Raw genomic sequence first — 26,958 nt, 5'->3', positions numbered from 1 at the left:
AGAGGGGCGTGAATGTCATTTCATCTAGGACTGTCCTTTGCAAAGTCAACAAGTCCAGGGCGTGGCTTGGACATGGGGAAGACCGCCATGTTCAGCCCAGGAGTACAGAAGGGGCACCTGTACTTTCCTCCACTTGGCTCACAAGTCTAGTGGTTGGGCCATGAGGTCAGAGCCCATGCGTCTATTGCTGCCCAGGGACAGGAGCACCTCATTGTGCCTGTTGTTCTTGAGAAGTGAAAGGAACCTCTTGGGCTCCATCCAAACAGTTCCTACCCCTGGGGGCTGCAGAAGGGGAACCCTTCTCTGAGCCTCCATTTGCCTACCTCTGGGGACCACACAGGGCCTAAGTCGGTACATATACAAATTCAAGGGACAGGCAGGGCTCCAGACGGGTGGCGAGGGACGTGGGACATACAGAATGCCCGGGAATTACATCCCCAGGGCCAGGAACACCAAAGTCAATCTGGGAGTGCTGGTTCACTGAGCAGATGAAGGTGGAAGACAGCAGAAATGTGGGACACAGCCAGACGCTTGGGAGATGGGTCTTGAGAGAGGGACAGTCCCCTCCCAGTGAAGGGGAGGAAAAGACAAGGCATCCTGGCTCAGAAGCAGAAGTTGGTGTCACCAAAACCAGACATTGCTTCAACTGAAGAGGCCCCTCAGGGCCCCCTTCATGTCCTCATTCCTTAGGCTGTATATGAAGGGGTTGAGCATGGGAGCCACCACTGCATATAGGACGGCGGCCACGGAATCCTCAACTGTGTAAGACGAGGAAGGCCACAGATAAATCCCAAGCAGGGTCCCATAGAACAAGGACACCACCGCAAGGTGAGAACTACAAGTGGAAAAAGCTTTCATCTTGCTCTGAGAAGAATGCAGTCTTAGGATGGCTGAGAAAATGCGCATGTAGGAAAGAGAAATCAGGAGGAAGGGGGTCACAAAAAGAAGGCTCCCCAGGGTATAAACAACCAACTCATTGACATGGATATCTGAGCAGGAGAGCTTTAGCAATGCATAGAGTTCACAGAAAATGTGTTGAATTCTGACACTTGCACAGAATGACAGTGTATCCATAAGCAGGGTGTGGACCAAGGGATAGATGTTTGTGACAATCAGAGCCACAGACAAGGAGGTGACACAGAATTCGGGGCTCATGGTTGCGGCATAGTGAAGAGGGTGACATATGGCTACGAATCGGTCATAGGCCATCATCGCCAAGAGGCCATTGTCCAGTTCTAGAAATAAAATCAGAAAATACATCTGAATGAGGCACCCAACCTAAGGGATGGACTGGCTCTGAGTCTGGATGTTCAGCAGCATCTTTGGTACAGTGACAGAGGTGAAGCAGATGTCCACACAGGATAGACTGGCTATAAAGAAGTACGTGGGCATGTGGAGGGTGGGGGTGGAGCCGATAGCCAGGATGATGAGCAGGTTCCCCACCACCGCGACCAGGTACATGGATAGGAACAGGCTGAAGAGGAGGGGCTGATGTCCAGGCACCGCTGACAGTCCCAGGAGGAGGAATTCTGAGACGATGGTTACATTACTTCTCACCATGGCTTCCAGTTTCTACAAATTCACATTGGAAATACATCCGTCAACACGACCAGAGGCAGTTTGGGGAAGCCCGCACGACACCCATGTCACTGATGGAAATCATACTTGTGGAAGGATCTCCAGCCTGGGGTAGTCAGCACAAGAGAGTATGGGGACCCTACAGGCCACCAAGTGTCTTGAGGGTGCTGCTGAGGGCTGAGGTTCTCCGTGGGACTGACCTTAGTCAACCCCCCTCCTGCTTCCTGGGGAGGAAAGATCCAGGCAGAGAAGATAAAGAGAACTGAAGGAAAGTTGGGGGTTTTTTGGGGGGTGGGGAATGGGTAGAGGCAACTGTGTAAGACTTGTCTCAGTAGGAACTCTCAAAAAGGACCAAGGTTGACCTCCATGAACCATTCTGCTTGTCCATGTAGAGGTGTGAGAGATGACGATTAAGTTAAAATTGTGTGTGTGTGTGTGTGTGTGTGTGTGTCTGTGTGCATGTGTGTGAGAGACAGAGAGAGAGTGTGTGCTCAAACACAGGCACATTATATACTTGAAGAAGATATTCATCAAAATGTTAACAGGGGTTATCTCTGGGATGTGATTGTAACTTGCATCTTTCTTTTTTTATATTTATATTTTTAGTTGTAGTTGGACACACTACCTTTATTTTATTTATTTATATGTGGTGCTGAGGATCGAACCCAGGGCCTTACACGTGCTAGGTGAGTGCTTTTACCGCTGAGCCACAACCCCAGCCCCTGCATCTTTCTTAATACAATAAGCACGTATCGGTTTTCCCACTGTGCTGTATTGATGTCGACAAGTCTTCCAGGAGGATTCTGTGAAGGGCAACTCTCACACAAAAGCACAATTAGGGGCTCATACGCAAACAGTGTCATACAAAAGGGTGTATCATGAAGCCCACTGGATTTGAGAATACTCCCTTCCCCATGCTGAACGTTTCTGAACAGCGAGCTTTCTGGCCTAGCCACTTTCTTCCCCAAGTGGGATCCTGTGCCGCCCAGTGACAATAAGCATTTGTGTCCTACGAATGGAGAAATGGCACACTGGAAGCATCTCCACATAGTAGTTGTCCCAGGAGTTGTATCAAAGCAGTTCCTGGGGCTGCATGCCGAGGCAGCAATGGCATGGGAAAGGCCTGGGGTTCCATCCAGAGAGTCAGTAACCAGAGGCAACCCAGGAATATCACTTTAGGGAGAATAGTAGAAGATTTAACAAAAAGAAATGCACAGCACCACGAGTGGCATATGACTGGCTCAAAGAGACTTTCCCAGTGAATTTAAGATATGCAGCCTATGCTGTTAACAAAAACTGCCACCTGAGCACACACACACACACACACACACACACACAAAGGCTCTGATGCTGCAAGGAGAAGCACTGCAGGAGGAGAAAGCTCCGGGGCACTTCCCAGCAGATGCAGTGAAAGCAGGGGAGTCCAGTTCGAGAGCACCTAAGTGTTTAAACTGTTTGTTTGGGACATTGGAAATCCCTGAAATCCCCCCCACCCCGCCCCCACTTTCTGTGCATTTGATGTGCTCTGGGTGTGTGTGCACCCGCTGGCACATGCATACCCACGATCCAACAGCCACCTATGCCTCACTTGTCACTGGACTGGTGGACACCGGAGCCTTAAGTCCATCTAGGCTAGGAAAGAGACTGTGACATGGAAGGGCGGGAAGCTCCAGGAGGCGGTGGGAGGTGCCGCTGCCTGTCAGCAATGCAGGAAGGCAGAGGGTGCTTTCTTTCTTTTGAAATTGGTGTCTGAACTCTGTGACAAGGTGGAAGGTTGGCAAAGAGTGGAAGTGGGATGGGTCTGGGTCTGGGTCTGGTGGAAGCTGCTGCCCAGGGCAGGCTGTGGGGGCCTACACCCCTCCCCCATGCTCAGAGGTGTTTGGAGGATCTACTACTGAGACCTGGGCCCTTCTCCCCACACCCCTTGCAGCACATGGACTGAGGCTCTGAGAACACTGGGGGTGTTGCCACCTGCAGGGCTCCATGGGCCACCTGAGAAGGAAGATTGTATTGTAAGTATTCCATTATGATTACTTAATTTTATTTTTATCTTTAAAAATTTATTCTAATTAGTATTACTTAATTTATCCACTTATTCTATATTATTTCTCACCCACTTTTCTTACTTGTCAGTGGAGTTTATAGGTCCTTATTGATAAGTTATCTCTTATTTTTTGAGACACAGTGTGCCCTCAAGTGACCAATGCCACAGTTCCACTGGTGACTACTCTCTCCTCTCCAAGTTGTGCTGCTGACCAAACCCTAACACTTGATCCCACTGGTTGTTTGTTTTGATGCAGAGAATCACCTCCAGCACAGGGCACATTGTAGAGAGACAAATTCCTACTGAAAAGACCCTCATATACCAGACGAAGAGGAATCCACTCCAACAGATTCACAAGCAGTACAGAATCACACAAGGAACCATGATGCCTGAAAAAGTTCACATCTCCCCCAAAACTGAACCAATGATACTGAGGTGGATGAAATGCAAAGAATACAAAACTTGGCCATTCAAATGATCAATGCATTGAAAGAAGAACTAAGGAAGGAACAGAGGGAGACAATATGGGATATGAAAGGTACGTCAATAGCGAGAGACAGATTCTGAAAGAGAACCAAGAGGAAATCTTGGAAATGAAAGGCACAATTAAGTCAAGTGAAAACTCAGTTGAAAGTCTGCCCAACAGATTAGATCCAGGACAGGACAGAATTTCGGAGCACAAGGACAAAGTGGGCAGACATGAATATTCACATGCTCTTAAAGGAAAAAATGAGAAACTATGATCAGAATACGCACAAATCTGGAACGAAATTAAGAGTCCTGACTTAAGGTTCGCAGGTTTTGAGGAAGAAGCAGAGACACAGGCCAATGGCACTGATAACCTAGTCAGTGAAACAATAGCAGTAAAATTTGCAAACCTTGGGAATGAGATGGGCATCCAGGTACTGGAGACACTTAGAACCTCAAATAGACAAGACCCGGAAAGAACCTTCCCACGACACATTATAGTTAAGATGCTGAAAATCCAGAACAAAGGGAAATAATTGTTGTTAAAGCTGCAAGAGAAATTCCAGGTCACCGATAAAGGAAAATGAATCACAAAAACAGCAATTTCTCAGAAGGAAGCATTGAGGCCAGAAAAGCTCAGAAGAATGTGTTTCAAGCCCCCAAAGAAAATAACCACCAACCTGGATGGGCAGACCCAGCAAAGCTATCCTTCAGGAAAATAAACGGATACAAATAGGAAAAGCAGAAGTCAAATTAGCTATGTGCTGAAGACATGATCCCATATTTAGAAGGCCCCCAAACTCCACCAGAAGACTTCTAGAATCAGCAAGCAGATTCAGAAAACTATCAGGATACAAGAGCAATCTTCATGAATCAATTACTTTCCTATACGCCAGTAATAAAGGTGCTGAGAAAGAAATCAGGAAAATGGTCCCATTCACAACAGCCTTTAAAGAAAACTTGGCATTTAACCTAACAAGATAGGCAAAGGACCTCGACAATAAAAATTGTAGAACACTGAAGAAAAAATTTGAAGAGGAGCTCAGAAGATGGAAAGACTTCCCATGTTCATGGATAGGCAGAATTAATATTGTTAAAATGGCCATACTGGGCTGGGGTTGTGGCTCAGAGGTAAAGCGCTCACCTAGCATGCATGGCATGAGGCACTGTATCCAATCCTCAGCACCATATTAAGTAAATAAATAAATAAATAAAAAGATTGTGTCAACCTATAACCTTTTTTAAAAAAAAAAAAAATGGCCATACTACCAAAAGATTCAATGCAATCCCCGTGAAAATACCAATGACAGGGCTGGGTTTGTAGCTCAGTGGTACAGCGCTTGCCTACTGTGTGAGAGGCACTGGGTTCAATTCTCAGCACTGCCTAAAAATCAATAAAATAAAGGATAAAAAAAAGAAATGCCTTTTAAAAAAATACCAATGACAGGGGCTGGGGTTGTGGCTCAGTGATAAAGTGCTTGCCTAGCCTGTGCGAGGCCCTGTGTCCATCTATTACCAAAAACTTAAAAAATGTTTGATAACAGAATGACAAAATTGAGAATAATTGAGAATTGTGTCTGCCAAGGGTTTGTTTTTTTTTTTTTTTTTTTCAGTCCTGGGGATTGAACCCAGGGCCTTGCAAATGCTAGGCAAGTGCTCTACCACTGAGCTACATCCTCAGCCCTGCCAGGGTTCTTAATACTTATAAAACATCTTATAGTCAGGCACGATGGTACATGCCTGTAATCCTAGCAACTCAGGATGATTGCAAATTCAAGACCAGCCTCAGCAGCTTAGTGGGACCCCAAGGATTTAGCAAGACCCAATCTCAAAACAAAAACAGAAGAAGTTGGGGATGTGGCTCAGTGGTTAAGCACTGCTGGGTTAAATTCCCAGTACCAATTTTTTTTTTTAATATATAAAGTTCCCTATATTCCTATATCACACTTGTAGACAGCTTGGTTTTTAGTTTTATTTCCTTTTGTTTTTGTCTTATTTAAACTAAATCAGTATAACTGTATGTACATAGATTAACTTAATAGGTATACTACTTTATTCCAAGAGAGCTATTCATATTTATGAACAGGGAGCTACTGATACTTACCATAAATATGATAATCTACCATATCTCATTGTGTAATTGTCACAGATTTTATACCTTTTTTTAAAAAAAAAAGTGGAGTGTGGCCATTATGTGAAGATTTTTTAAAAAATTATGCCAGTATTACTTAAACATTATGTATTACTAAACTATATTTGGTGCAAGATTAGGAGGCATGAAATACTCTTGAATGTGGTAGCAATGATTGATCATGAGGTGAGATAAGGCAAGTGAATGGTACTGAGATTAGCATACAACCTGTGAAGCTGTGCATGGTGAGTTTAATGTAGACATAAAGTTATAAATTATCTTTAGGATGTTGGGATAAAACTAATTATAATAAAGAAATATTGATGTTCTTCTGTATATATCAGATATACCTTCTTTTTCTGTATTATGGATGAAACAAAATATTTTATTTTGGTACTAGGGATTAGAACCCAGGAGCACTTTACCACATCCCCAGTATCTTTACCATATCCATTGAGCACAATCCTAGCCCTTTTTATTTTTTTTATTTTGAGACAGGGTCTCATTAGGTTGCTTTGGGCCTTGCTAAATTGCTGAGGCTGGCTTTGAACTTGTGATTCTCCTGTCTCAGCCTCCTGAGTTGCTGGGATTACAGGTGTGCACCACCATGCCCAGGTAAAATGTTTTATTTTTAATACAATCAATAAGATACTTTTTTTGTATTTTATATACTTAGTTTTATTGTAATCAACATGCTAATTGTACAAATTAATGATTTTACTGTGCCCTTTCCATACATGCACACATCACACCTCGATCCCCACTCCCTTCTCCCTTCTCTTGTCCTCCACCCCACATCTCCTTCTCCTTTCTTAATAGTCCTTCTTCTACTTCCAGGTAAGCTCCCTAAGACCAGCCCTGTGGCCCTATGCCTGTTACAGCTGTAGTGCCCATACATTTTCTCTTATATGTGCAGGTAGATGTTGAGGCTGGCTGTTAGGGGATTGAGAAATCAGAGTTTTAGGTGTCAAGTGGAGCTGAAGTGGTAAACTGGAAACTTGGAAGATGCATAAGTTTTCTAGGGCTGTTGCTACAAAGTGTCACAAACTGGGTGGCTTAAAAGAATAGAAATTTATTCTCTTATAGTACAGCAGGCCAAAAGCCTGATATTAAGGTGTCACCATGTCATGCTTTCTCTGAAAGTTGTAGGGAAGTTGTTGCATGACTTTCTCCTTGTTTCAGGTGGTTGCTGGCCATCCTTGGAATTCTTGTCTGATAGACATATTACTCCATTTTTGCATTCATCTTCATATGGACTTCTTATCTCTCTCTGCCTTTTTCCTTCTTTTAAAAAACAAGGGTATCAGTTGTATTGCATTTAGGGCCCATGCTACTTTAGTATGACCTCATCTTAACCTGATGATGCTTACAAAAACCCAAATTCCAAATAAACTCACATTCACAGGCACCACGAGTTAGCATATGCCACTAAGTCTGGCTTGCTCCTAATTCCTTTTTCTAATATTTATTTTTTAGTTGTAGGTGGACAAAATATCTTTATTTCATTTTTATGTGGTGCTAAGGATCGAACCCAGTGTGCTAGGCAAGTGATCTACCACTGAGCCACAACCCTGTTGAGAGCCACAGCCGAAGGGGCCCCTGCAAACTTCCAGCTGGAGATGTTGAGAGCCACAGCCAAAAGAGTCCCCCAATGAGCAGCTCCGTGGTCTGAAAGGGTGGGGAAACAGCCCAATGAGCATCACAGCAGAGGAGCCAATCAGCTGGCAGCTGGAAGTTTGCTGGGGCCCCTTCCGCTGTGGCTCTCAACACAACCCCAGCCCTTGCTCCTAATTCTTGATTGACTCAGAAGTACAGAAGGTTAGGGAAATAAAGGAAATCCTATATGGTTCCTGGTTTCCATGCATACTTGCTATTTATATAAGGTCATTAGTAATGTGCCTCTGTTTGATTTGTGTTCTCTCTCTTTTTTCCCCCTTAGTCCTATTAAATGTGTCCCTGTTGTTTGTAGAACACTTCCTTATTCTTCTGGGACAGATATTCCAGTTCATCTTGTGCTTTCTTTGCCTTACTCTGGAATTGGTCATTTGTCTAATGAGTTGTGTTTTCTTTAGAGAAGAATGCTAATTACAAATCAAGATCCATGCCTGATCCTCTGCAATTGGGAGCCCCTTTTATCTTTGTCTTCAGCAATGAATATTCCCCACTATAGCACTGATTTCAATAGCCCTTGACCATTTCCTTTGTTCTGAGCACCACACTATAGCCCAGGACAGCATCCTGCCCTCTCCATTGAGATGCTACACAGAAACTTGGAACAATGAGCCAATGAGAGAGAGAGATGGAGAAAAACCTAGAACAATGTTGTCCTATAAGCAGCCAACAGAAAAGTGATGTAAAAATAATGGAACTGTTATGGCTGAAAAAAAAACAAGAAAAGAAAAGATGATGAGGATACAGATGCAGAAATGATGAGTCTGAGGACAAGGATGACAATGAGGATTTTGTCAAGCAGGTTGTTGGTAAAAGCTGTCTTTTCTTTAAGCTATTTATCTTGCCCATTACCAGTCTCAAAACTTTTAGAGAACAGAGATTTCAAGACTTTGGGGGATTTTTCATTTTTACCTTTTTTTTTTTTTTTTTTTTTTTTTGGTCATTGAACATCTAGACAAGGAGGCAGGGCAGACATACACAACAGCCTTGTATTTTAGGAACTACTCCTGCCCCACACTAGTCCTGGTCCAGTTACCTTCTAATATAATAGTGTCCCTTGCAGACACATGCCTCAGAGGCAATGCTGGCCCCACTCTGCCCACCTCCACCTGTACCTTTCCTGTTGATTTGGCCCACTTCCACACACAGAAATAGACCAGTGCCCAAGGGGTAGTAGCTTCTCCCTACAGCCCCTGGTCTAGCTGAAGGAGTAAGGCTCACCCTAGCTCCAAGAACTTGCCTAGGTGCTCCCTGAGGATGGGGACAGGTAGAACCCAGGAGTGGCTGCTCTGCATCCCTGGCCATGTGTCCCCAGGACTGGACCACATGTGGGAGACAGGACCAGTTTGGCCCAGAGAAGCCTGCCTCCCTCACATAACAGAAAGACATGGGACCAGTCAGCAGGGGCATCAGGCATCTTCTAGGACTCCCTGGCATGCTTGGAGTGGGGTGGGATTGAAGGGAACCAGTCATATGCTAAACAGTCTCAGGGGTTAGTGTTTGGGCATGTGCACTGGGAAACTGGCTGTACGTAGCAACACTGGGAAATCCACTCATTATACGGCCTACTAGTGTCAGACTCCAGGTAGTGCCCACTTTTCAGAAGCAGCCTACGGGGATCTGTTTGCGCAGTCGCACTAGATCTGCCCGGCCTCCTACTCTAGAGGGTGGAGCTTTATGAGGGAGTGATCATTGGTTAGAAAATATAGGGGTTCTTCCGGGTCATGTTGGTGTGAACCAATTACAGGACAGGAGGCCTTGTCAGCGGATGTGTTTGCGCAGGCGCTCTGGATATCCCGCATTACATTGCACTAAGAAACGGAGCTTCGTGTTGGGAGTAGTAGGTCACACAGCTTCCGGTGGAAAAGGCGGGAGTGTTTGGGCTCCCTGAGGCTGATGAAGGAGGAGCCATGCAGGCAGCAGAAGAAGGTGCAGGTGTCGCAGTGGTTGCAGCGGGTGGTGCCGCCGGCCACGTCGGGCTGGTTGGCCCTGGCGGTCCTGGGGGTCCTGAGGGTCCTGAAGGTCCTGAAGATCCTGGAGGTCCTGCCGGTCCTGGTGGTCCTGGTGTCCCTGGCGGTCCTGGTGTCCCTGGCGGTCCTGGTGGCCCAGGAGGTCCTGGTGGCCCAGGAGGTCCCGAGAATCCTGGTGATCCTGATGACCCTGGTGATCCTGGTGGCGCAGGTGATCCTGGAGGCCCTGGTGTCGCAGGAGAGGCAGATGCTGCAGTTGGTGTCCTTCCACACTCGCCAGGGCCTGGTGGAGATGCTGCGCCAGCCGCTGGAGGTCCAGGTAACTGATTGTTTCAGTTGTATCCTATTTCAGGATCCTCCCAGTGGTCTGGGCAGCTAGGGGACAGACCAGGGATGGTTGGAGGGGTTTTCCTCAGGCAGGTGACGACTGAGAGAGGAGCAGGAAAGAATTGTAACTGTAGGGTTTGGGCAGGGCATAGCCAGGGCAGAAGGATGGGGGAAGTGATGGGGAAAACCAGCCCAAAGGGAGTCAGGGGACAATGGATGATGCTGTCCAGGGTAGCCTAAGGGTATCGGATGGGAGGTGGCAGACAACAGAGGCAAGCCTCAGAGTGAGAAGAACACCTTGAGCACAGGTAAAATCAATAGTGTGGGTGATGTCTTAACCAGTATCTGTACCTGCACACTGCCAGCCTTTCCCATAGCCTGTGGATGCACATGCTGATCTCTGAGGGCCAGTTCAGAAGGAGCTCAATGTGAATGGTCCCATCTTTGCTGTGTCAGTTATACAGTGGGCTTGGTAGAAGATGACAGCAAGTGGCCAGGGCTAGTCTTAGTCCAAGGAAGCACTATAATGAAGTCTGAATAAGGGGGGTGCTCTGCACCTGTGTGAGGAGGCAAAACAAGGAAAGTGCCCCTCCTGCCCCCTTACTTGATATTCTCTTTCCCTTTTAGATGATTAACTGCTGAAGATCCTGGCCAACTCCAAACTTCCATTTCCTTCTGTCTTGACTGGCTTTCCCTGGTGGTGCGGATCCTGCAGCGCTTCGTGCCCCCAGTTTTCACTAAGCCTCAGCAGGGAGAATAGGACTAAGCTTTACCTTGAGCACCATTTTAGGCAGTAAATCCTTCCCTTGGCTGATGATTCCTACAGTAAATACTGTAGGATATCCTACTTTGCTTTGGGGGAGCCTAATTTTTTTTTTTTTTTATAATTTGGCTCCTAGGCTTTAGGATCTATTTGTTTTGTTTCGTAATCAAATGTTTGTTACTCCAGAAAATAAATCTGAGATGCTATTCCAGTGTCTTTGTTTCTTTTAAGATCCAGAACCTCCAAATATTCTTGCCATTGTTGTCAGGTTTTAAGGGAGGTTCTGAGATTCAGTTATTCTAGCAGTACAAGGTAATTGAAGACAATTTAGGAAATAGAAGAAAAATAGTCAATTGGGTCCTATCATTCAGTTTTAACTACTGTCAAGATTTTGGAGTATTTTCTTAGTATTTTAGTTGCATATAAATATATAATCCCTAAGACATGAGCCTTGCCAGGAGTGGTTTAAGGTAAGGAGTGATGTTAGCAGAATATCATTGGAGGGTCCTTGTTCCCTACTCACTTATCCTAAGCTGCACCACCCAGGGCACATAGTATTTGGAAAACATACTGCCACTGTCAGATAAAAACCTGGTAAACAAAGAGCTGATGACAACATGAAATTGAGATTAGCCCAAGAGACTCCCTCTAAAATGCAAAATGCCCCATAGGTCATTACAGTGTATGTCGTGGGGATACATTTTAACTCTAGTAGCATTAGTGGACTCTGCTGTGCTAAGAGCAGACCCTGAGATTGAGAGAAATCTCCATCAACATTGGATGTTCAGCCAGGCATGGTGGTGCATGCCTGTAATGCCAGTGGCTCAGGAGGCTGGGGCAAGGAGGATCATGTGTTCAAAGCTAGCCTCAGCAATTTAGTGAGGCCCTACGTAACTCAGTGAGACCCTGTCTCTAAATGAAATACAAAAACAAGCTTGGGATGTCACTCAGTGGTTAAGTGCTCCTGGATTTACTCCCAGTACCAAAAAAAAAAAAATGCTTTTAGGCAACTTGTTTGTGTGTCTTCTCTTATTTTTTTTCAGTGAAAATATTCATTCAGGGGCTGGGGTTGTGGCTCAACGGTAGAGCGCTCGCCTTGCATGTGTGAGACCCTGGGTTTGATCCTCAGCACCACATAAAAATGAATAAGTGAAATAAAGGTATTGTATCTAACTACCACTCTAAATAAATAAATAAATAAAATATTCATGCAATCTCTCAAAACATGATCTGCTTTTATTTCCACCCACCCAAACATGCTTTACATTATTATCTTTTCCATCACATCTGAGATCACTCCATCCTTCCAGTTGCTCAGGCCAAAATCCTTGGTATTGTCTCAACTCCCAATTCCTCAATCCTATTTGTTCTATCTTCAAAATATATGCATAGTCATCCAGTTCATAATGCCCTGAATACTACCACAGGTCTGATCCAAGCCACCATCAATACTTGCACAAGTCATTATGACAGGCTCCTCATTGATCACCCTGCTTCTTTTCTGCTCATCCCCACAGTCTAGACTCCACACAGTAGCCAGAGGGATTGAATTCTTCCTGAAACATTTGCTCATAATGTCCTAATGAATTGTCAACACTTTTCTCTAACTGATGAGACAAGTAGACAGAAAATAAAGATGCAGATGATTTGAGCAACACCATCAATCAACTTTTTTTTTCCTGGTGCTGAATATTGAACCTATGGGTGCTATATGACTGGGATACATTTTTATTTTTTGAGACAGGGTATCACTAAGTTGCTGAGGCTGGCCTTGAACTTGTGATTCTCCTACGTCAGGCTTCTGAGTCTTTGGGATTATAGCTGCATGCCACCATGTCCAGCACCATGAATCAATTCGACCAATTCACACTTTGTAGAACACTCCACTCAACAGCAACAAGAACAACAGCAACACAATACACATTCTTTTCAGGTGCATATGCACTCTTCATCATGGTGGACTATATATATTCAGGACCATAGAACATGTGTTAACTAATTTAAAAGGATTGAAATTATACACAGTATGTTCTATGACCATAATGGAATTAAAATAAAGATTTTTTTAATGAGGAAAAAAAATCAAAACATTGTTATAGCATGCTTGGGTTGCTGCTATGTTTTGGATGTGATCTGGCTCCCTTATCCTCATGTTGAAATTTGATTCCCACTGTAATGGTGTTGGAGGTGGTGCAAGCTTGTAATCCTAGTACCTTGGGAGGCTGAGGCAGGAGGTTCAGAAGTTTGAGGCTATCCTCAGCAACTTAGTGAGATTCTAAGCAACTTAGCAAGACCTTGACTCAAAATAAAAATAGGGTGGGGATGTGGCTTAGTGATAAAGCTCTGGATTCAATCCCCAGTGCCAAAAAACAAAACAAACAAAACCCATACTAGAACCATGTCACATGGTTACCTCCAGCTGCAGGGGAGGCTGGCAAGAGGGTATTAGCTCTATAGTCTGCTTAGTTGTCTGACATCAATGTCTATGTGGTTGCCTGTCTCCTCTTTGCTCTTTAGTTGAGCTATTTTTATAGGTATCTAGTTCTCATGTGAAAGAGCTTGGAGAAGAGAGAGTGAGAGGGTATCAGAACCAGGCAGTGCTGAAGTCAGTCCTATCTCAGAGGAGAAAGAGTCTCCTTAGAAGTGGGACTTGGTCTGGAAGTCCCAGTGGAAGCAGAGGGAATGCCAACCCAACTTCCCTAAGCTGAAGGATATGAGCAGCTTCCTTTTTTGGTGGACCAATGGTGTCCTAGGAGACACCTGAGGTTCAGTCAGGGCCAGAAATAGATGAAAGCTGAGACAAGGTGCTGAGCTGGAGTGGGGGCTTGTTGTAGAAAGGGTAGAAATTAGACTTGCTGTTTTAGCCTGAGGTGCACAAATGAACACTGAAAGAGAAAGAGCAATGTCACCAAGGCCTTTCTGTTGTGCCAGCTTGATTCTTTGGTATAGAAGAAATTCAAGCCTCAGGTGAAAAATGTTTGGATCTGGAATGTCCCTTAAGAGCTAATATTCTGAAGCTTTGGTCCCCAGTGCAACAATGTTCAGAGGTGGGGCTTTTGGGCAGTGACTGGATCATGAGGACTTATGATTAATCCTCATCAGCAGATTGATCAATTGATGGATTAATAATTTGAATGGATTGTCAGAAGTTGGTGGAAACTATAGGAGATGGGACCTAGTTGAAGAAAGTAGGTCAGTAGTGGCATAACTTGGAAGGTTATATCTTGTCCCCCCTGCCCCTTGTGCTTCCTGGCTCCTGTGAGCTGAGAAGCTTTGTTCCATCATGTCCTTCCTCCAAGGTGCTGTGCCTCACCTCAGCATTGGAGTCAGCTGCCTATAGACTGAAAACTCTGAAACTGTGAGCCAGTATAAATCTTTCCTCCTCTAAGTTGTTTTTCTTAGGCATTTGTCACAGTGACAGAAAAGTCACTCACCCAGCTGGTATAATGAACCATGTGGCTATCAACATACCTTGTGAACATACTGGTAGCTGAATGAACTTCTTGGAAGTGGTGGAAACTATATGCAGTAGGGCATGGTTGGAGAAATTAAGTCATGGGGTAGGGGGTGCCCTGGAAGGGTATTTCTTGTCCCCAGCCCCTTTCTTTCTCTCTCTTTCTCTTTTTCATAGCTGCCATGGACTGAGCAACTTTCTTCTGCCATGTCCTTCAACCACGATGTTTCTGTCTTGGAACCAGCCAACCATGGACTGAAATCTCTGAAAATGTAATCCAAAAATCTTTCATCCTAAGTTGTTTTTCTCAGGTTTTTTTTCCAGCAATGAAAAGGTGACTAACACAATGTTCCTAATGGTTCCTTCAAACTTTCATATTCTATAATTCTAAATTAAGTACTTATGAGTCAACTTTGCTTCTGTTCTCTCAAATTTGCACAGTGGTTGTCACAGGGTTAGAGGAATGGGACTCATGGTAAAATGAGGAGGCTCAGACAAAACTGTTCACAAGTCCAGCATGTTCCCACCCCAGGAAATAACACCCAGTGTGTTCACCATGCCCCAAGACCTGACCCTCTGCTGGGCTGGTTCAGAAATCCAGCTGCATTACAGCTGGAACTGAATCCAGACAATTTAAATCAAAGTCTGAGCAACTGACATTGTGCACTCAAGTTTATGGGCACTGAAGTATAAAATCCAGGCAGCAAATATCAAGAACCAAAACAGCAACTGTCGGGTAGATCTGCTCATCAGTTGCCTAGAAATGTTATAGGTGCTTCATGGGGACCCTCAGAGTGACTCAAGGGCTTGTGTCCAGAGGGTGAGCCTTTCTTAACTTGAGCTGCCTCTAAATAACCATTTGTCTGAGATATTTAAATCACCTGGGACCTGAACCCCCCCCCCCTCTACCCACTGTACTCATCTCTCATCTGAGGCTTCATTCCCCAAGGTTCCCAGAGTATCCTCCTTTGTTTGGCTTATCTCTTGCATCATCCCTCCCAAAGGTGTTTCTTTTCTTCATTGTGGTGCTTGTTTACTCCCTAAATTCATGCACAGAATCCTAGAGGAAGGCAAAAGGGAGGAGATCTCCCTGGGGTCAGGGGGAGGAAGCCTGCAGATTCTCCTGCCTTCTCTTGAAAGGTGCTCCCATTTAACACAAAACAGGGCTGTTCACAGGGCACCAGAGTCATGAGGAGGGGCAACAAATGAGGACCCCATGCAGACAACAAGAAAGATGAGTCTCTGAGATGGAGAGAGAGAAGGGACAGAACATGGCCCTGAGGGAGAATCAGTGCTACTTGCATTTGTACTTATATGTCCATCATCATTCACCAGTTGATGGAAATTTGGGTTGTCTCCAAGTTGCAGTTCTTATCAATAAATCTGATATGGAATTTTATTCACAGGTCTTTTTAAATTCTCTTGAGTAAATGACAAAATAGGATTGCTGGGTAATACGGTAAGTGTAAATTTAACTTCATAAGAGAAACCAACAAACTGTTTTCCAGTGTTTATACCAATCTACATTTCTGCTAGTCATGTATGAGTTTTCCAATTTTGCAAGTTTTATTTTTCATTCTCTTTTTTTATTTAAGTATTTATTTTTTAGTTATAGGTGGACACAATAACTTCATTTTTAATTTTTTTATTTTTATGTGCTGCTGAGGATTGAACCCAGTGCCTCACGCATGGTAGGCAAGCACTCTACTTCTGAGCCACAACCACAGCCCTTATTCTTTATTTTCAAGTGTGGTTTTCCTATCCATGATCCTTTGCCTTTCTATACCAATTTTGGAATCAGTTTTAATTTCTACATGATTAAGATTTGAGGGATTGCACTATAGATAATGTGGTGAGTATGAGCACTTTAAGATTGGGTCTTTCAATCTATGCAAAGTATATTTTTCTCCATTTCTGTAAGTGTTCTTCAGTTTCTCTTTTCAACAGTCTGTAGTTTGCACATATTTTATCAAATGCTTCACTATGTGGTTCATGTTTGGGAATACTATTGTAAGTGATACTGGTTTTTAAAATTTCACTTTTTTCTTCTTTTGCACATTACTTAAGAATTTCACATATGTGTGGGCATGGTGGCACATGACTGCAATCCCAGCAGTTTGGGAGGCTGAGGCAGGAGGATCATGAGTTCAAAGCCAGTCTCAACAACTTTTTTTTAATTGATTTTATTATTTTTTTTAAATACACAACAACAGTGGAATGCATTACAATTCTTATTACACATATAGAGTATGATTTTTTGTATCTCTGTGTATAAAGTATGTTCATGCCAATTTATGCCATTATACATGTACTTTGTTTTTTTTGCATTACAATTCTTACTACACATATATACCATGATTTTTTCATATCTCTGTTTGTATATAAGGTATGTTGACACCCAATTCATGTCTTCATACATGTACTTTGTATAATGATGACCATCACATCCCATCATCCTTCCTAATCCCCTGCCCCCTCCCTTCCCCTCTCACCCCTCTTCCCTATCTAGAATTCATCTATTCCTCCCATGCTCTTCCTCCCTACCCCACTATGAGTCACCCCCATTAAATCAGAAAACATTCGGCATTTGTTTCTTTGGGATTCAGCCTCAGCAACTTAACAAGGCTCTAAACAACTCAGTGAGACCCTATCACTAATAAAAAGGTCTGGAGATGTGGCTCGGTGGTTTAATCCTGGGTTTAATCCCCGGTACTACTACTACTACTACTACTACTACTAATTTTAAATATGCAAACATGTCAGAAAAAAGATGGTTCTATTTCTTTTTTCTAACCTGTGCAACGTTTAGTTTCCTCTTTAACCTAGTTTATCATCTAGGATCCTGTATTAGTCAGGGTTCTCTAGAGGAACAGAATCGACAGGAGGTATGAATATAAAACGGGGACTTATTAGGTTGGCTCAAGCGACCAGAAGCTGGATAGTCCACCATGGCTGTCTGCAGGCTGGAGAGCTGGAGGAACCAGTAGCTACACAGTCCAAGAGGCTGAAGCCTCACAACAAGAGGGATTAATGGTGCTACCCTAGTCCAAGAACAAAGGCTTCTGGGGAATCACTGAGAGAGTCTGCTCTGGAAGAGTGAAGGAATGAGTGTCTGACATCTTCAGAGGATCTCAGCAGCAATCAAGCTGGCTTATGCTGCTGTTTCCTTATTCTTTCAACCTTTATTCCATCCAAGCCATCATCCTATTGGATGGTTCTGCCCACTCTTAGGGAGAGTCTCCATTTCAGTTGGCTCTCCCACTTGCCAGTCATTCCTACACACACCCTCATCAATACACCATAAACCTCTCAATCCTTGGCATCTCTTAATCCAATCACGTTGACAATTCAAATTAATCATTACAGGTATCCAGAACAACATTGAATACAAGGGGTGGAAGTGACCATACAGGCTTTGTTCCCAAATTTGGGGAGGAAATTCTGCCTTTAACTAGGTGTGTAGTTAATTATGGGATTTTTGCAGATTCCCTTTATTAGGTCCAGAAAGGTCCCTCCTATGCCTTGTTTTCTAAGAATTTTTTAAAAAATCATGAATATTGATAGAATGTTGTCAAATGATTTTTCTACATGTATTGAAATGATTGTATTTTTTTCCTCTATTTATTATTCATGTTATTGATTGATTTTTTTTTCTTTTTGGGTATTGGGATTGAACCCAGTAACCCCACTGAGCCACATCCTCAGCCCTGACTCACATCCTCAGCCCTTTTTTATATTTTATTTAGAGACAGGGTCTTGCTAAGTTCTAAGTTGCTGAGGCTGGCTTTGAATTCACGATTTTCCTAACTAAGCCTCCCAAGCCACTGGGATTAAAGGCGTGTGCCACCATGCCTGGCTTGGTTTTTAAAAACAAAATTGATCCTTAATTTTTGGGATAAATTACACTTGGTATTGATACATCAACCTATTTATAAATTGCTGGATTCAGGTTGTTAAATTTATCAAGTTTTTTTGCATACACTATGATTTCATGAGGGATCTTGGTTTGTAGCCTTTTTTGTGGTGCTGGGGATTGAACCCATTGCCTTGGGTATGCTAGACAAGTGTTCTCCCGCTGAACTACATCCCCAGATGGTCTGTGATCTTCTTTTCTTGTATTATGTAATGCTGGCCTCATAAAATGATTTGGGAAGTGCTTCCCCCTCCTGTACTTTCTGAAAGAATTTGTATAGGATTGATTGTCATGTCACATGACTAAACAGATCAGGGTTACTCCAAGTGAATTATAGGGAATAAAGACACAGACACAGAGATTACCTTTTCTTTGGGTTCAGTGACTGCTCCTCGACTGCAGTTCCCACAAGGGGGGCAAGGCAGGCAAGAGAGAGAGAGAGAGGAGCACGTGCTGAACCCTTTTATTAGGGAGAAGCCATTCAAATCAGGCAAGGGGTCAGGTTTACAAAGGAACAGGTGAGTGTATGTCAACCCCCCGCGGATGATGCCTACACCTGGAGCCACACCTCATTATCTGAGTGGGGTAACCCCAAGTTATTGTGACCTGGCACTGCCGTGCCAGACTGAAGGCAATAATTGGTCAAAACCTGGTACATCAGGACTTAAAGGTGTCTGCATCCAGGACAGCTCCTGACAATTGATACTATTTCTCCTTTAAATAGTACATAGTATTGATCAGCAAAGTCATGTGGACCTAAGCATGCTCAACATCTTTCATAGATTTAGGACTACTCAGGTTTTTTACTTCTTCACAGATCAGTTTTAGCCATTTGTGTCATTCAAGGAATTTGTTCATTTCATCTTAAATTGGTAAACTTATTTATAAATATTATTTCTAATATTCACTGATTATTCTTTATTTATTTATTTATTTATTTTCGGCAGAAATAACATCTTTGTTTGTATGTGGTGCTGAGGATCGAACCCAGGTCGCACGCATGCCAGGCGAGCGCACTACCACTTGAGCCACATCCTCAGCCCCTGATTATTCTTTATATCGGTTTTGTTGGCATTCAAAAAGGTTTCGGGGCTGGGGTTGTAGCTCAGTGGCAGAGTGCTTGCCTAGTGAGGCACTGGGCTCAATCCTCAGCACCACATAAAAATAAACAAATAAAATAAAGGTATGCTGTCCATCTACAACTACAAAAAATATTTAAAAAAGCTTTCAGATTCATGGATTTTTTCTGTATTCTTTATCTATTTTACATTTTATTCATTTAGTTCAAATTACTTCTTTCCTATTACATATGTAAATTTTAATTTGGTCTTCTGTCTCTGATTTTCTGCAATATTATTCTATCAATTTTGTTGCTAAATGAAGAGTGTTAAAATATTCATCTGTGATTGTGTATTTATCTATTTCTCCTTTCTTTTCTGTGAGTTTTACTCCATGTATTTTGAAACTCTGTTATATATAGTGCATACATATTTAAAGTTACTATGTTTCTTCATGTATTGACTGCTTTATCTTTAGCAAATGTCCTCCATCCTATCATATTTCTTGTTCTGAAATGTACTTTGACTATTAATATGGCCAGTCAAGCTTTCTTATGATTAAAGTTTGCATAGTTCATCTCTTTCCTTTTACCATACCTATGTCTTCATATTTAGAGTGAATTTCTTTTCTTTTTTTCTTCCTTTCTATTTTTGTTTGCAGTCCTGGGGATGGAACACAGGGCCTTGTATGGCTAGGCAAGGACTCTACCACTGAGCTATATTCCCAGCCCTTTAAAGTGAATTTCTGATGCTTAGTACATAGTTTTGTTTTGCTTTTTCATTCAATCTGACAATTTGCTTTTTTATAAAAAATATTTTGTTTTTTAGTTGTAGATGGACATAATACCTTTATTTTATTTATTTATTTTTATGTGGTGCTGAGGATTGAACTCCGCAGCTGAGCCACAACCTCAGCCCTACAATTTGCTTTTTAATTAAAACATTTGAATTTACTATTCATGCAATTGGTAATATTGTCAAGTTTGAATCTACTATACTGCTTATTATTTCCTATTTTCCCCTTTTGTTCTTTATCATCCATCTATCCATCATTTCATGACCTCTTTTTTTTTTTTTTTTTAGAATTCCATTGTATCTCTACTATGCCTTTTATTAGATATAGGGTTTCAAATATGTATATTTTATTATATCATAGAAAATATAGGCAACTTTGGAAAAGAAAATAAATATCAACCAATCTTACCATTAAAGATGAAAAGGTGGCATATTTCTGGGAAAATAAGCTGATTCCTGTTTAGTGTGCAGAACAGTGACTGTAATGTGTTACATTTGCATGCAAGCAAACAAACAAACAAACAAAAAAACACGTCCAGAAAGTTATTCAATTGGTGAGAAAAACTTCTAATTAGTTCCCAAGTGAAATACTTGGCTGAAGTTTTAATTATCCTGTACAATTCATTTGGGGCTGAATTTTTACTCTGAAAGTTTTTCTAATTGGCACCTCTTTTTAATGCAATGAGGAATACTGTGCTATGATGAAGTCTCTGAAGTCACTTGAAGCTTGGGGCCAGGTTAGACATCACGGGGCCAATGCTGCACAATTCTGTCTCTGTGGCTTTGAGTTGCTTCCTAAAGGTAACCCTTTCTAAATTCTACACATAGTTCTCATCGTATCTTGAAAGTCATTCCTCTAGAGAGCAACTGATAGCTTGCTTCATCAGCTTTCATCAACATTACACAATGAGATGTTTTCCTTCCATCCATTCCAATTACTCATGTACACTTTTGTTTGAATAAACACATATAGACACACAGGAAATGCTCGGCAAAAGATGGCCCCTCCTCGCCACAGCACAAGTCCTAGCCCAAACACTCTGGCAATCACATCTTTTGTGTTTTGAAATTAGAGATGACTTGTTCAGAACATAATAAGTATATTTTAAGACACATTAGGCAGAGTCTTTAATGATTAAGCCTAAGAGGTAGCAGAGTCAGGATATATAAATTCAAGGACAATGATTACTAAACATATAGCTTTTTGCTAGATCCTCAAGATCTTAAATTTCTGAGCTTCAAACCAGTGTAACCGTTCCTTGATTTCTATAGGGGATGGGTTCTAGGACCCCCCAAGATACTAAAATCCTCATGTAAAATTATATCATATTTGACCGTATTCTGTGCATATCCTTCTGTATATTTTAAATGATCTCTAGAGTATTTATGGTTTTTTGGTGGTGGTGGGGATTGAATCCAGGCCCTTGTGCTCCAGGAGGCAAGTACTCTACCAACTGAGCTATATCCCCAGCCCAACTTACGATTTTGAATACAATAAAAATACTATAGAAACAGTTTTTAGGCTGTGTTGCTTAAGGAATAATAAAAAAGTCTGTACATGTTTAGTACAGATATAATTTTTTGAGTACTTTTGACCTGAGGTTCGTTGCATCTGCATACCTAGAGGGTTGACGGTATGTTATGTGAACGTGGATGCCCCATGGGCAACTTAAAACCAACCAACCGCTAACCAAACTCACTGTGTTTACCCCACTCTCCAAATGTTTCTTTCTCCTTTCTCTGTCTTGGTGAGAGGCATTTCCACAGCATCCTCATCTCTTATCTCAACTTCCATCTAATCACTCTCCCTAGTCCACCTGAGGTCAGGTTGGCACTATTTCTTACCTGTGTGTTGAGAAGACTGTTTCCTTTCTTTGGCCTGATTCCTGGGTCCCTTTCTTAGAAATAATGCCTGAGTGGAGCTATCCCTCTGGGGAGGGGGAGGGGGTGGTGGCATTGGCCCACTTGATGAGGACCATGGGAGGGTCTGGCCCTACCTGTGAGGGCTGGTGGGCCTGGCCTTGCCCTTCCTGTTGGAGGCCACTAAAGGCCTCCAGCCCCCTGAGGGCTCTTGTGCTGGACCCAGGAAGTCCCCCACTACTCTGCGCCTTGCATCCTTGGTTTTCTCTGATCCCTCCTCCTACAATTTGGGGACAGTAAAAGATAACTCTGAGGGGTCAGGACCATCTGGGAACAGCAGGGGTGGGGGTACTCTGCTTTGAGAAGCTCAGCTGGTGTTGCAGGTACTTTCATCCAGATTGACAAGCCACCTGCCATTGATGGCTCTGTTTTTGGTAAATTTTTATTTATTCTAATTAGGTATATAAGACAGCAGAATGCATTTTGATTCATTGTACACAATTGCAGCACAACTTTTCATTTCTCTGGTTGTACATGATGTAGTGTAGCACCATATGTGCAATCATACACTTACCTAGGGTAACAATGTCCATCTCATTCCACCGTCTTTCCTACCCCAAAGCCCCCTCCCCTTTCCTCCCTCCCGTTTGCCCAATCAAAGTTCCTCCATTTTTCCCATGCCCCCCCATTATGGATCAGCATCCACTTATCAGAGAGAACATTTGGCCTTTGGTTTTTTGGGATTGGCTTACTTTGCTTAGCATGATATTCTCTAACTCCATCCATTTACCTGCAAATGCCATGATTTTATTCTCTTTTAATGCTGAATAATATTCCATTGTGTATATACCACAGTTTCTTTATCCATTCATCTACTTAAGGGGCATCTAGGTTGGTTCCATACTTTAGCTATTGTGAATTGAGCTGCTATGTACATTGATGTGGCTGTGTCACTGTGGTATGCTGATTTTAAGTCCTTTGGGTATAGACCAAGGAGTGGGTTAGCTGGGTCAAATAGTGGTTCCACTCCAAGTTTTCTGAGGAATCTTCATACTGCTTTCCATATTGGCTGCACCAATTTGCAGTCCCACCAGCAATGTGTAAGTGTGCCTTTCCCCCCACATTCTTGCCAACATTTACTGTTGTCTGTATGCTTGATAACTGCCATGCTGACTGGCGTGAGATGGCCCTTTTGATGGTGTTCATTCCCTTTTCACCCCAGAGCCCAATCTATGCAGTGCTTCTGAGTGGAAGGGACCTCTTCCTACTAACTGCTGCCAGACTGCCTAATTACCAGTCTATCCTTTTCAAAAGACTATGTGCATCTGAGTGTGTGTGTGTGTGTGTGTGTGTGTGTGTGTGTGTGTGAGAGAGAGAGAGAGAGAGAGAGAGAGAGAGAGAGAGAGAGAGAGATTGAAGGCAAGGGTATTCTATGCAAGTAGACAAAAGCCCTAGTCAAGGGCTTGGGTTGTGGCTCAGTGGTAGAGGGTTTGCCTCACACATGTGAGGCACTGGATTTCATCCTCAGCACCACATAAAAATAAATAAACAAAACATTGTGTCCATTTACAAGTTAAAAAATATTTTAAAAAGTGACTAGTCAATAGTGTTTAGCTTTTAAAACATTTTTAAAAATGAAGATCCGATATCTAATCAAAAGTAGAGAAAATAATATTAAAACATCTATCCTTAGTGGATATTGTGGCACACACCTGTAATCCTAGTGGCTTGGGAGCTGATGCAGGAGGATTGTGAGTTCAAAGCCAGTCCCAGCAACTTAGCAAGACTCTAAGTTACTCAACGAGACCCTGTCTCTAAATAAAATATAACAAAGGGCTGGCGATGTGGTTCAGTGGTTAAATGTCCCCTACCCCAGGGTTAAATCCCCAACACCAAGAGAAAAAAAAATTACGCTTCATAAATCTTCAATAGTTGTCAAAATTTTACTGGTTTATTTTAAAATTAGGGGAGGATTTACAGATGTGACCAGAGGGACCTAATGTTTCTTGAAGTGAGAGAAGGAGGAACACCTACCTAAACTTGCTCAGACAGTAACTATTTCCATCTCTGTCTATCTTGTTCTTATATTTCTTTTTTCTGCTCTCATTTTATTTTTCTCTCTCCAAAGTCACACAGATTTAATTCAGCTACCACTTCAACTTCCTTTGAGCAACCTGAAATTGTCATTAAATTTCTCTGAAAGCACCTCATGCTAGTGCCCCTTTTGCTACCCTGTCCATTCCAAGCTGCAGCATTGCCCTGCTCTGAAGGGGAGAGTGTAGCTTGAAGGAGGACGGGCAATGTGGAAGGGCCCAGTTGTGTCCTGAGCTGTGGCCCCGAGGGCAGGGTCATCACCTAGGCATGATGGTGGAAACAGTAGGAAGTTACAGTTGATGTTTATAGGATTTCTGTTTCATGCCTCATGTGGGAATTCTTTTTCATTCAATCCATAAAGAAATATATTGTTGATTGAACAGAGTCCAGAGGAAGGTGTCTTGGTAGTGTTTTATTTGCTCAGTGAAAGACCCATCAAGGACCTAGGCTCCCTGTTTCTTGACCCTTTTAACAGCATGTAGGTGTTCCTAGATTTGATGGTATGGATGATTCATCCCTTTTTGTGAAGAAATAAAAAGTAATTATTGTATTAAAATGAATTGTTTTAGTGCCTAGTAACTCAGATTAATTTGTGAGCTCCTTGAGAACAGAGACCTTGTCTTAAAATTCTTTGTATACCCATCATCAAACCCAGTACCTGGTATACTCGAGGTGCTCATTAATTTATTCAAGAAATATTTCCTGCTAAGTACTATAGTGGAGGGAAACACAGGAATTCAAGGCATCTAGTCCAATCTGTGGGGTGGATTGGAGACAACAAGCCCTTTCTTGGGATTAGTACACCTGACCTTTGTCCCTGAATCACTCATGGGGATGCATAGTTAAGTTCAACGATCTTTAATGAGTATTGATTATGTGCCATACACTGGGATGACACAGATTAATCATAGTTCTCACTTTCAAGGGGCTTCTAGGAACAGTAAGGGAGGCAGAAAAGCCATTTCAGCATTAAATGATATACATGAGGTCACAGGGGAGGGGCAGCTGGGTATGCTGGGTGGGTCAGGAAGGAGCAGGTTTCATGGGCTTTGGGGAACAACTAAGTCTTTGATTGAGATTTGAAGGACGAAGGGGCATCAGTTGGCCAAGAAGTAGAAGTGACATCATAGGCTACTATTAATGCTAGTGCCACTGCTTCAGTTTGCACTGCTGTATATCAGGTAATGTTTAGGTTATTTTCTGGTGGTGCAGGAATTCTATGACTGAGCTGGCTTTGCCTTTCTGCTTTACTTTACCTTATTTGGTTCTGGGAACTCCTTCTATTTCTATCCCTCCTGGCTCTGTGGCCAAAGAAGTTTTGTTTGGGTCCTCTAGTGACCTTCTGCTTGCCAGTGTCCACATTTCTGACAGTGCTCCAGATGACAAATGGAATCCCCCATGAGGGGGCAAAAAACATCTACAAACACTGCAGGACTGCCATGTCCCAGAAAACCTTAGGATCTGTTCCATGTTTCTGACCACCCAGAAAAGGGGGCAGTGAGAACCATGGAGAAGTCCTCATAGGGAGGCATGGGTCCACAAGGTGCATAGTGAGATGACTGGATTCTTGAAAGAGGTCAGGTCATTCCTGGTGGGCCACATCATCCCCTTCTACTTGATGGGCTATTGCTTCATCGGTTGGGGCTCTCCAGGAGTCTCTTCAGGGCACCCTTTACTTCCTTGTTCCTCAGACTATAGATCATAGGGTAGAGCATGGGGGTTACATTGGTGTAGATTAAGGACACAATTTTGTCTTGTTCTGGGGTGTAGCAGGATTTGGGGCGAATGTAAATGAATATTGCACAACCATAGTGTAGAAGAGACACCAACAGGTGGCCAGCACAGGTGGAGAAGGCTTTGCTCCTGCCTTCAGCAGAGTGGATTCTGAGGATGGCAGCAATAATGAATCCATAGGAGAGCAGGATCAGCAAGAAGGGAATCAGCAGGATGAGCATGCAGACAAGAAAGACTGCAATCTCATTGGCTCGTGTGTCAGAGCAGGCCAGGAATAGCACGGCAGGAATGTCACAGAAGAAATGATTAATCTCATGGGACTGACAAAAGGGCAGGAGGAATATGAGTGTGGTAAGGGTGAGTGAGAGTGCAAAGCCACTGATGCATGCAAGAACCAGCATCTGCAGGCAGAGGGCCCTCGTGATGATGAGTGTGTAGCGCAGGGGGTTGCAGATGGCCACAAAGCGGTCATAGGCCATAGCAGCCAGCAGGAAACACTCAGCTCCACCCAGGGCGATGAAGAGGTGCATTTGCAAGGCACAGCCCAGGAAGGGAATCCGCTGGTTCCTGGACAGGAAATTGGCAAGCATGTTGGGGACAATGACTAATATATAGCAAATTTCAATGGTGGACAGATTCCGGAGAAAGAAATACATGGGGGTCTGGAGACAGGTGTTAATGAGGGTGATGAGCACAATAGTTGTGTGTCCTGCTAGGGTGATGAGGTGCATGGCTAGAAAGAGTACAAAAAAGAAGATTTTCAGTTCTTCCAAGTCCCCAAAGCCCAAGATAATAAACTCAGAGCTTAAGGTGTGGTTTTTCTGCAATGTGTCCATCCTATATTCTCCTTTATAGAATTCCTGGGCTGAAAAGAACAGCTTGCTAGCAATTCTCCAAGCTGTGGGACGCTATGGAGCTCTTTCCACAGATGGGAGTGCAGCCAGCGTTTTTAGGCTTAGCCTTTGCTTTCATTCTATTAGCTTTCCAGTTCTGCCCACTCTTCATGGAGAATGAAGAACTGCTGACATGAGGTCACTTTGGTTCACCTGCTGAGTTATTACAAAGATGAACCAAGATGAGGGAATTCTAATATGAAGT

At 43.0% G+C, this 26,958-nt stretch overlaps 1 protein-coding gene and 1 pseudogene across 1 annotated transcript; both read right to left on the bottom strand.

Moving 5' to 3' along the window:
• Positions 1-642: 642 nt before the first annotated feature.
• LOC139703185 (olfactory receptor 1N2-like) lies at positions 643-1,760 on the bottom strand (annotated as a pseudogene).
• Positions 1,761-25,757: 23,997 nt separating this feature from the next.
• LOC139703259 (olfactory receptor 10V1-like) lies at positions 25,758-26,696 on the bottom strand. Its single transcript, XM_071606338.1, has one exon. It carries the CDS (start codon positions 26,694-26,696, stop codon positions 25,758-25,760), a length of 939 nt encoding a protein of 312 aa, XP_071462439.1.
• Between the last annotated feature and the right edge of the window lie 262 nt (positions 26,697-26,958).

The sequence above is a fragment of the Marmota flaviventris genome, chromosome X, assembly GCF_047511675.1.
Source record: "Marmota flaviventris isolate mMarFla1 chromosome X, mMarFla1.hap1, whole genome shotgun sequence".
In the NCBI taxonomy this organism is placed as follows: Eukaryota; Metazoa; Chordata; class Mammalia; order Rodentia; family Sciuridae; genus Marmota; species Marmota flaviventris.
This window is presented reverse-complemented; position numbering and strand designations above follow the sequence as displayed.

What these genes read in the sequence shown, in the direction of transcription:
- LOC139703259 (XM_071606338.1), bottom strand. Translation starts at nt 26,696, where the DNA reads ATGGACACATTGCAGAAAAACCACACCTTAAGCTCTGAGTTTATTATC.